Here is an 11,619-nt window from a genome sequence, read left to right as displayed (position 1 = left end):
CGCCTGTCACTATGCCCGTCATTTTCGCACTTACATACTTGTTAGAACGTGACAGGCATGGTGACAAGCGATAAACATGCGACCGTCCTACCTACCGCCGCAGTATAGGGCAAGCTCCAAAGCCTGTTTAATTATGTTTGGCACATATTGGGTTTTTGTAACAAATAGAAAATTAGGATAAAAAATTGTCCTGAAAACTAAAAACAAAGCTAAGCTGAAAAAAAAAATACCCAAACAAGTTAATAAAAAAAATAAGCTATGGTTAATTCAAACTTTTCACATACTAACTTATTGTATGGATATAACCAGTGGCCAATTCTAAAATAAAAATAGTAATTGAGCACTTCCTATTATCAAACCCATTTGAATAATGTAACTTTGTTACTTTTGCACAACATCCCTATTACAAACTATTGTCTACATTGTCTACAAAATGTAACAAACTAAAATTTCGTCTAAATTGCAAGAGCAAATTACTTGATAAAAAAAATTAAGATACCACTAGTATACCAATACAATGCAATGTAACAGGAGATATACAAAAAAACAACTCCAAATCAAAAAATAAACTACAAATCTCACAACTCAAACTAGCATGCTATTCATCTAGCAAATTAAAAATAAAACCGAACACTACATGTTTAAAACCGTGACTAACCAAGACATTGTCACTGCCGCCTATGTCAAGCGCGTTGCTTAAATAACCAAGGATCTGCAAAACATAAGGCTAGTGTGAATACAGCTTTGTGTGAAAAAGCTGACATGTAATATTGAATAACATGATGACTGAAATGTATAGTAGGCTTCAAATATATCGTAGCGGCCAAAGTGTCCACAAATATCTGTACCCCGAGTGTAAATTTCATTCTGTAGTGTGACGTGACGTACGCGCGCTGTTCAAAATCCCATACAAAAATAGATATAGCGTAAATCGTCACTATTGAATGAAATTTACACTAGTTCTGAACGTAGCCTCTATTGTCAAGGCACTAAAGTCTATGTTCAGATATTTTTGAGCACAATGGTCGCTTTGATATATTTAATGGCAACTGTACATGCCTGTACTGTACTCTGCTGGTTTTGGCAGAATTTGTATACAATATAAAAAAAGCGGCCAAGTGCGAGTCGGACTCGCCCATGAAGGGTTCCGTATTTAGGCGATTAATGACGTATAAAAAAAACTACTTACTAGATCTCGTTCAAACCAATTTTCGGTGGAAGTTTACATGGTAATGTACATCATATATTTTTTTTAGTTTTATCATTCTCTTATTTTAGAAGTTACAGGGGGGGGGACACACATTTTACCACTTTGGAAGTGTCTCTCGCGCAAACTATTCAGTTTAGAAAAAAATGATATTAGAAACCTCAATATCATTTTTGAAGACCTATCCATAGATACCCCACACGTATGGGTTTGATGAAAAAAAAATTTTTGAGTTTCAGTTCGAAGTATGGGGAACCCCAAAAATTTATTGTTTTTTTTCTATTTTTGTGTGATAATCTTAATGCGGTTCACAGAATACATCTACTTACCAAGTTTCAACAGTATAGTTCTTATAGTTTCGGAGAAAAGTGGCTGTGACATACGGACGGACAGACAGACGGACAGACGGACAGACGGACAGACAGACAGACATGACGAATCTATAAGGGTTCCGTTTTTTGCCATTTGGCTACGGAACCCTAAAAATGACAAATGATAACAAAAATTAAATATTATTTCAATGTAAATGTGAATTATAATGTTGAAATACCTGTTTAATGTGCTATGATGCTATTCTTGTTTGAATAGGGAGTTTAATTTGGTTCATGTATTTGTTACACAATTAATATGTTCTTCTACAATTAATAAATAAAAATTCCAAGTCATTAAAAAGTAAATTTGACAGCCATATTCACATGCAAGTTAGGTATTGAAGAATATGGTATGCTTATGAATGATAACAAATTAATAAACATTAATTTATGTAACTCAACAAATTATTAACTGCTTACTTCATAAATTAAAATGGTACATTAAGCACATTTCAATTTGATATAGTTTCACAATTTTATTTGATGACTCATAAATAAAGTTGTTGGCACTAAGTGATGTCATATTATGTTTAACTATCAATTGTTACAAACTCGTTCGCAACATATTCATAATAAATCACTGGAAAATAACAAGAAAACAGTCACAGGTACTGTTTGGTCATCAATTACTCGAAATAACTACACTAATTTTATGAATCAAGTATGAGTAAGCATCAATGCTATTGCCATACAGGATGCACTGATAAAAAAGTCTGCATTAAAATGATAAGAATTGTTGATGCCAACCAGAGCATTTAATTTTATTAAAATTTCCAACTAGGTATATTTCCATCTTAAGTGAAATGTTTGGCATATCATAATAGAATTATCTTGATCTTATCTTTCTTCAAACAGATAACCCAGAACCTAGTTACAACATTTGTTATCATCCATTAGCCACACTTTTACTTTTAACTTTTAACACACCTATAAGAATGATAAGTGTTAAAAGTTTTAAAAAACTATGTTATGGTCGCAAATGCACCTGTATCAGTTGTTTACATTAGGAATTTATGTGTGTTAGTAGTTGTACTGTCGCTCGATCACATAGCGATGGTGAAATCACGATTACATGCAGCCCGCGCTCACTCTTCGCCACTACGGCACTCGTAGCCTATCCTACTCGAAATAACATGAAAAACAAGCGAAACTCACCGATTTCGGCATCTTGGCGGTTTAGGATCACTATCTGCAACAACACAGCACACGTTAGAGAAACTAAACCGTCTACATCCCACTACAAATAGTGCAAACTAAGCAGGCGACATGTACCTCACCGCGTGACATACACTCGCTAAATTGTGAATAACTTAGCGCCTACGAGCGCGCGCAGTGCATGTTACACGCTGCAACATGATCTATTCTATGCATTTTCTCAGAATCTACTCGTATTGATGCGATGACAATAAAATTATAGTCGCCGGCGGTCGTGTAATGTGCACAGAAAAACTTCAACTAGAATCTAGGGTAACTTAATGGAACCGCGAACAAGCACTTTACATGGATATCGAACTGTGAAAATAGTGTACTTACCCGGGAAAAGGAAGAATATCACCTAATTTTCCACATAAGTAGCACAACACATAAAGAATGCACACACCCTAAACGTAAAAGAGCCACAAAAATATCGCGATGTGACAGACAAGACAACTGCGTGACGTGGTAACCGGTGTTGTCATATCTGTCAACTGGCAAAATTGGGGTTACACTATTTCAAAACTTTGCCGGTGTGCACTGTACAAATTTATACTTGGTCAACCAGATCTTGACAGTAGAAAAAGGCGGCAAATTTTAAAAATGTAGGCGCGAAGGGATGTCGTCCCATAGAAAATTTTAATTTCGCCCCTTTTTTTACTGACAAGATTTGGTTGACCAGCTATATTTCTGTTTTCTAAAGCTCTTGCTACACGGTCGCCGACAAGCGCCCAGACCGCGTGGCCTTGGTCCGTCCCGGACCGTGTAGACAGTTGTTTCTAACAAAATTTGACCAAAGCCCTCGCTACACGGTCGCCGACAAGCCTTCTAACCGTCTGACCTTGGTCTGTCCTTGGTCAGTTTTGGTCAAATTTTGTTGGAAACAACTGTCTACACGGTCCGTCCAGACCAAGGCCACGCGGTCTGAGGGGCTTGTCGGCGACCGTGTAGCAAGGGCTCAAAACTGACCAAGGTCAGACCAAGGTCAGACGGTTAGTAGGCTTGTCGGCGACCGTGTAGTAAGGGCTTTATAACGATGATAAAACAAAACATGAAGCGACTAAAATAAAGTACACTCTTAAATATCAATAGATTGTCGAAAGATGAAGGAAATAACATAAATTAAGTGACTAACCCCTTCGAGACGATTATTCTTTGACTTCACGTTGTCTATGGAGTGCAGTTGCCAGCTTACAAATTTTCCCAGAATCATAAGGATTTTGTTTGTTCTTATTTGGCCCATGAATATTTTAACATGGATTGTCGTGAAAAAATCAAGTCCATCACGAAAAAATAATACAAGTTTTCCCTGACGTTAAATCTTTTAGGACTAGGGTAATTAGGAAAGTGTATCAGGTAACATTCTGTAGCTGTCGTCGATGACAGATGTCAGTCGGTCCGGTCGGTCGCTGCGTTGAGTGTTGAGTGTTGTTTTTTACATTTTTGGACCATTATTTACGTACACACACTGTGTGAAGAGAAGAGAACGCATGAGGAGAAATGCTTCTGAAATAATTTCAGCCATTAATTAATAGCTTAGATAACCTAAAATGTTTGGTTCCTTACGAAGAATTCTGCATTGGGGTCCCATTTGTGTTTTGGGTATGTATTTGATTATAAGATCCTTTCCTGAATCGTTATAGATGTTATCTAAACTATAGAGCTGTATAACTAAGTATGAATTTGTATAGTAAAATGCTTTTTAAGTATTTGACTATCTACTAAATTGCTAATGAGACTTAAGAGCTTTATGGTAAAGAACCGTTCCTGGCAGGTTCTTTTTTACTTGATGTGAATTATGTAGAATCTGAGAAATCTATCTACTGCCCTATGCATTTGTTTTTCAAGTTTTCATACAGAAATTTGAATAAACAGTCCCTATTCTTCAAATTTCTTGATGTGTTCATTAAATATTATCATTGTAACTAGAATTACTTATTCCCAGGTATAATAAAGCTGGTGACATGGTCCATGGTGCACCTGATCGGCATGTGGTGGCCGCCGCAGGGTTCCCTCGGTGGCGCCATCCATGCTTGCTTGTTCCTGTTCCTGTCCGGAGGCACTTTGTACTACTTCCTGCAGTCTTTGCTCGAGGGTCCGGGATATGTGCCTTTGGGGTGGAGACCAGTAAGTTAATTTTAGTTTAGTATACTACATTTTTAGAGAAAAGTTTATTTTTCTTAGTTGTGTTGATTATGATCAAGATTACTGAACTTTGGTACAGTCAGCAGCAGAAGTTGCTAAGCAGCCGAGGTCTTCAAAATGATCTTGAAGCGACTTTGCTGTTAAGAGAATAAGAGTGTGTCAAGGTAATTTTGAAAACCTCAAGCTTAGCAACTTCTGCTGCTGACTGTATTGACTGAGTTGAAAGTTGAAATATTTGACATTCGATCATAAATCCACTTCACTGCTGACAGATACCACAATGTTGATGTCGAAATTTTCTATAGAACTGTATTTCTATGGATTACAATGTTTAAGCCTCATTTCCTTTCATTATAATTAAAACATGACAGTAAAAGCTGCAATGCATTTGCTGGCTATGGATGAGGGCTTGGTGGCTCAGATGGCAGAACGCTGGAGTATCCATCCAGAGGCAGTGAGTTCAAGTCTCACCTAAGACAGTAATTTTTCCACTTATAAATTTATTTTCAGCTTAATAGCATCGTTTGCAGACGTTTCTGCTTGTTAAAAATTAAAAAAGCTGGAGTGTTGTCTAGTTTTTGCATAATTTGTTTTTTCAGGCAAATGAAAAGGACACAGACAAGCTGCAGGTCTGCACAATCTGCAACGGATACAAAGCTCCGCGGTCACACCATTGTAGTAAATGTAAGTATGCTCCACAATGCATAAACTTTTTTTTAAATATATAAACTATAAATAATACATAAACTGACACCTATTTTATATAAATTATTCTCATTTTCTTTGCTCTAAACATACTCATTTATCATTTTAAAACCTTCAGCCAAACCAAAAGATTCATTCACAATGCCATCTAATTTAATCAATCAATCAGCACTAGTGCGATCTAATAGCACATTACATAGCTATGTCGAAAATTTAAAGGTCTATTATGTACTGTAAAACTTTGTACTAATTTGAATTGAAACTCGTGCCGAATAATCCCCCCCCTCGGTCTTCGGTCTTGTTTCAATATACTGCCAATATATGCCACACATTGCGCATGTCCTACTTTTCGCACTTGTATAGTAATGTACTATTATCTTACAGGTGGGCGATGTATATTAAAAATGGACCACCACTGTCCGTGGATCAACTGTTGCGTGGGTCACGCCAACCACGCATACTTCACGCACTTCCTGGCGTTCGCAGTGCTAGGCTGTCTCCAGGCCGCCATTGTAAGTTTACTTACACTTAGAATCAGGCGTTGCTTTGCGGAAATATTGCTTTGCTAATATACACGAAATAATAATACTGTCACGTTTTGACAGCTTTTGTTAGAAAGGGACTTCCACTCGTATTACAAGTTACAAGCTTTTGAGAAACGGGCCCCTGGTCAATCAATGCTAGAGTCTGTGCGGAAAGAGGAGTCATGGGATGTAAGGGAACCAATGCATTCTACGACTCTTTTCTTTCCGCACCGACTATAAGTGCTAACCCATTATACTTTCTTGTGTATTTTTGCGTGCGATTTACGATATTTTATACTAATTATTACTCTTGCTGCTAATCACACGATTAATGTTTTATACATTCTATGTAAAGACTTATCAAAACTACCAACTTAGGTAGTTGTAACGTCGTCCTGGCATCGCCTCTATCAGACGAGGCCAGTAATGATGTGCAACCTATACTTAAAAATAATGTAGTGGTGTAAGTAATGCTACACTACTACATTATTACTTGATCTCAGTACAGGGGCGACATAGTCACTGTGTGACAAAACCCCTTTAAAAATATAATAAAGATAAAAAAAAGACTTATTATTACTAGTCGGGTCCACACAGAGCGAGGATAGGCGCGAGGCAATTTCCTCGCGCACAAAACGGCCAGTGTAGACGTGCTTCGGCTTAAGATTGTCTGGAAGCATAGAGAAAAAAATACATAGATTGCTCACTCCATACATCAGTTTTAGTACCAATAAGACTATTAGCATCTAGCATCGAGTAGCGGAACTATCAGTACTGCTACTTGACAATAGATGTGGCACCGACCGGAAAGTCTTATGCTGTTGACTGTTGAGATAACACTTTCCGGTCGGTGCTACATCTATTGTCAAGTAGCAGTACTGATAGTTCCGCTACTCGATGCTAGATGTAGACACTGAAATTAATAGTCTAACTGATGTATGGAGTGAGCACTCTTGTCTTACTATATTTCTCTATGCTGGAAGCTATACTTACCATAGAGAAATATAGTAAGACAAGAGTGCTCACTCCATACACCAGTTCAGACTATTAATTTCAGTGTCTACATCTAGCATCGAGTAGCGGAACTATCAGTACTGCTGCTTGACAATAGATGTAGCAGTACTGATAGTTCCGCTCGATGCTAGATGCTAATAGTCTTTTTGGTACTAAAGCTGATGTATGGAGTGAGCACTCTATATATTTTTTCTCTATGTACTTACTTATTGTTGTACTGTTCTCAGGTGTTGTCAATCTGCATGTACCACGCTTTAAACCGCGCATGGTACGTCCAGAGCGGCATACGCGCTCCTCGCGTGCTGCTGACGCTCCCGACGCTGTTGCTGACCCTACTCGCCATCGGCATGTGTGTCGGCGTCGTGCTTGCTGTCGGTACTCTGCTCTTCCTACAGGTTAAACTAAGTTCGGGGTCATAACACATAACTAGTTTTTAGTTACATAGTTGGAGTAAATCATGGTCAAATACTTTGTTTAACTGTAATATTTTTCCATTATTCTTTATTTAAAAAAAAAACATACCTACCTTTGAATACATGTTTCGCCCTATCAAACAAAACTTATAAATAAATATTATCACAACGACATTTAAGAAAATCACATAGATACACAAAAAAAACCGGCCAAGTGCGAGTCGGACTCGCGCACGAAGGGTTCCGTACCATTACGCAAAAACGGCAAAACAAAACACGTTTGTTTTATGGGAGCCCCACATAAATATTTTATTTTATTTTTAGTAGTTGTTATTATAGTTAAATTTAGTTTGTAGTTAGTTGTAAGTGTATGGACTCAAGGTCTGAAATAAATGATTTTTATTATTATTATTATTTTTTTATAGCGACAACAGAAATAAATCATCTGTGAAAATATCAACTATCTAGCTATCACGGTTCATGAGTTACAGCCTGGTGACAAACAGACGGACGGACAGCGGAGTCTTAGTAATAGGGTCCCGTTTTTACACTTTGGGTACGGAACCCTAAAAATAGTTAAAAATAGAAAGCTGTTAAGATAACAGTTGACTTTAAGCTGGCATTTCAATTTTTGAAGTAAAAACTTCTTTAGCGGCGCTGGGCACTTTTTGAGGTGGGGAAAAAATGATAAACTCGAGACAGCGTAAGGCGATCACGTGACCGTAAGGGGCGTAAGGCGATCACGTGACCGTAAGCCCCGTAAGGTGGCCACTCATAATTTAAATGGCATTTAAATCAATAAAGAAAAACTCAATGTTATTTGACATTTATGTTGCGGACTCCTTTTCAAGACTCTTTACCTATGTTCAAATAATTTTACGTTGTCATGGCAGTATGTAAATAAACATGTCAATGAAAAAGTGTGATCTTATTTGAGAATGATAATAATATATAATAAATAAATAGAATACCTCCGCTAAACATATGTGAGCGTTTTCCAAAAAAAGTGTACATTTCATTCATGTCTTCAAAATATTGACTTCTTGGACTCATTTTACTCAGAATCATTTGTACATTCACGCCTCATACATGAAAAAATGTGTCCCAAAATTTTGTATGAAAAAAATTTTTCCAGTGCGTCACGTTCATACAAATAAAAAATAATTTCATACAAGAATGTGACGATCTGGAAAGGAATTTTTTGGACACATGAAATGTACACTTTTTTGGAAAACGCTCATGTATCGTGTTACCGGGCGTCGGTAACATAGTGAGGTGAGTTTTCACTTCTATCGGCACTCCCGGAGTGCAACCGTTGTCGTTTGTTTAACCAGATCCGAAGCATCCTCCGAAACCGCACCACAATAGAAGACTGGATCCTAGAGAAAGCAGTCTCCCGTCGCCAGGAAGCCGGTCTGCCAGACTTCGTGTTTCCTTACGATCGGGGCTGGACGGACAACTGGCATATTGTGTTCAAGGGGCATCTGTATGATGGCCTTACTTGGCCGGTGAAGGAGGGTTGCGGGCAGTATGATCTTACAGTAAGTGTTTGTTTATTTTTTAAGCATATTATCGAACATCGAAAAAAAAACTAGTTAAAGTTTATACCAAACTAGTCTGGGTGTGTGAGCTGGCGCATTTTTTCGCTAAATCTGAGGCTCACTATGCAGAGAGGGAATGCGGCCAGTGTCCTGGGAACAATGCCTCAGGCTAATTTAGGTTTAGACTTATGATCATTTGTTTAATCTCTGTTTTAACCTTTTAACCGCCAGCAATTATTGATCGAGCGTGCTCGTGTCACCACCGACAGTAATTGTACCACGCAGAGTAAGGTTGGCATAGTTACGCGAGTTATAAATGTGCTGTAAAAACCAAATCAAATCTTTGTCTTATTTATCAGACTAGCGAAATGAGCTGGGTATTTAATGTCTTATATATCAGACTCTGGCGGTTAAAGGGTTAATAAATAAATCCTTTTATCGACATAGTATTGGTGTTTATTTCGCAAAATATGGAAGGACTGTTAAGTTGTATACTAGTTATGGAAGCTAGAAAGGGCCAGAAGCCATTAAATGCCATTTTGCAGAAAAAAACAGCAAAGCCACTAAATTAAAACGTTGAATTTTGACGAATCCTGGTCACGGCACCGGCAAATCGTCGCTATACTTACTCAACCTCATATCTGCAACAATCATTTGATGGAAATGTCGCTTTTCTTTCATTCGGAATACGGGTGTTTTTATCATCAAATGTGTGTTGCAGATACGAGGTTGAGTAAGTATAGCAGCGAAATGTAACAACACAATTTTGAGAACTATGAAAAACATTGTTTCGACGACAACGGTTTCACTCACTTGAATTTTTAGTCGCTATTGTCGACATGTTTCGGGCCCTTCGGGGGTCCTTCCTCAGGCTCGAGTGCTCGCGGCGGCTGCAACACGTGCAAACAAGTCGCCAATAGCGACTAAAAATTCAAGTGAGTGAAACCGTTGTCGTCTAAACAGTTTAAAATATGTCTCACGAAAGTTTAATTTCGATTATGGAAAACATTACAATATTCAAAAACGGATACCTAACTCATGTAATTTGGATCGAATATGACACGTCATCTGATTCGTCATCGGATTTGTTACAACTGTTACAATCGACGGCAAAGATATGTTTACATTTTTAGCTTTATTACAAAGGAAGGTGCAAAAGTGTAAACAAATCTTTGACGTCGACTTTACAAGGATCGTCATGTCCTAAATAACATAAGAAACTATACAGCCCATTCAGGAAAAAATCTAATTGGTAGCGAAAAGCGGTTGACTGTGTGAATATACAATTTTCTTCGATATGTAACTTTATAAACATAAATCAATTTTTAACATGCAGATTACGTCTGCGAGCGATATTCCAAATTTTATATTAAAGGATTTTTTCCTTTAATATAAAATTTATAAACATAATATCTCTTTTTTATCTCAGCTTGAACAGCTAGCCCAGAAAGCGGACAAGCGCGTCCGCTCCCGTCTCTACACAGCCGTGGCCAACTACTCCGGTCGCTGGGTGCCTCTCTTCAGCAGGCCTAGGGCTGCGCTGGCGGCCCCGTGTACAGACGAGCCCCGTTTACCCCTGCAGCCGGGTGACGTTATCAGAGCTACGAGGCAGAGGAAGTGAGTATTTTTTTCTGACTGACGAAGCGAGACTGATTTCGGTTTTATGTTTATTTTTTTGATGTTCCCTGTGAACTAAAGGATTGAATTTATTTTTCATTCTAACCCTATGGTGAGAGATATCGTTAGATAGGTACTTTTTAGTAGGTATTTGTTGTTATAGCGGCAACAGAAATACATCATCTGTGAAAATTTTAACTGTCTAGCTATCACGGTTTATGAGATACAGCCTGGTGACAGACAAACAGACGGACAGAGGAGTCTTAGTAATAGGGTCCCGTTTCTACTCTTAGGGTACGGAACCCTAAAAAAGATAAGTGCAATTTATTTATAAAGTGTATTTGAGCATGGTCCAACAGGTTGTTGGTTTTCGAAAATGTTATTGAAGTCTTTAAATTACTTCCGTCAGATGAAAAGCCGCTCTTGAAATGATCTATTATCCCAACCTTTGTAACAAAGTTCTGACGTGACATTTCCAGACACTGGTTGTTCGGCGAGCGCGTGGAGGAGACCGACGCGGGTCGGGGCCCGCGCGGCTGGTTCCCGCGCGCCGCAGCCGTGCCTACCGACCTGCTCAAGCCTCATCATGACTAGGCCACAAAATAGATACAGTACAGAAATCAATCTACATACAAAGTGCGCTCGAGCAACGCACACATAGACCCTGCTCACGGACACGATATCTCGGACCGGTTGGGACCAGTGCGAGCGCGAGTGTCAACCGCTTGAGGCACGCGTCTGTGAACTTTTTTGTGCAATAATGGAGAAACAAAAAAAAAGTTATTATAACTGCTCAGTGGACGGCTGTTTAAATTCAACATTAAACGGTGAATTGTCGTTTTTTAAGCTACCAGTGGTTTCAGAGAGGTAAGTAGATATCTGCTTGTA

General features: G+C 38.3%; 1 protein-coding gene and 1 long non-coding RNA gene across 2 annotated transcripts; one reads left to right on the top strand and one right to left on the bottom strand.

Annotated features, from left to right (window-relative positions):
* Positions 1-542: 542 nt before the first annotated feature.
* On the bottom strand, positions 543-3,293 carry LOC134649413 (uncharacterized). The gene is made up of 3 exons (XR_010096957.1): positions 3,112-3,293; positions 2,734-2,767; positions 543-712 (listed from the first exon to the last, which is right to left on the bottom strand). It is a non-coding gene; the product is annotated as an uncharacterized LOC134649413 (long non-coding RNA).
* A 905-nt stretch (positions 3,294-4,198) lies between these two features.
* On the top strand, positions 4,199-11,325 carry LOC134649723 (palmitoyltransferase ZDHHC6). Its single transcript, XM_063504553.1, has 8 exons — positions 4,199-4,374; positions 4,718-4,899; positions 5,517-5,601; positions 6,007-6,134; positions 7,388-7,555; positions 8,908-9,114; positions 10,544-10,731; positions 11,211-11,325. Exons 1-8 carry the CDS (start codon positions 4,323-4,325, stop codon positions 11,323-11,325), a joined length of 1,125 nt encoding a protein of 374 aa, XP_063360623.1. The 5' UTR covers positions 4,199-4,322.
* The last annotated feature ends 294 nt before the right edge of the window (positions 11,326-11,619 follow it).

The sequence above is a fragment of the Cydia amplana genome, chromosome 7 (assembly GCF_948474715.1).
Source record: "Cydia amplana chromosome 7, ilCydAmpl1.1, whole genome shotgun sequence".
In the NCBI taxonomy this organism is placed as follows: Eukaryota; Metazoa; Arthropoda; class Insecta; order Lepidoptera; family Tortricidae; genus Cydia; species Cydia amplana.
Note: the sequence above shows the minus strand (reverse complement) of the source record. Positions and strands in the feature narration are given on the sequence as shown.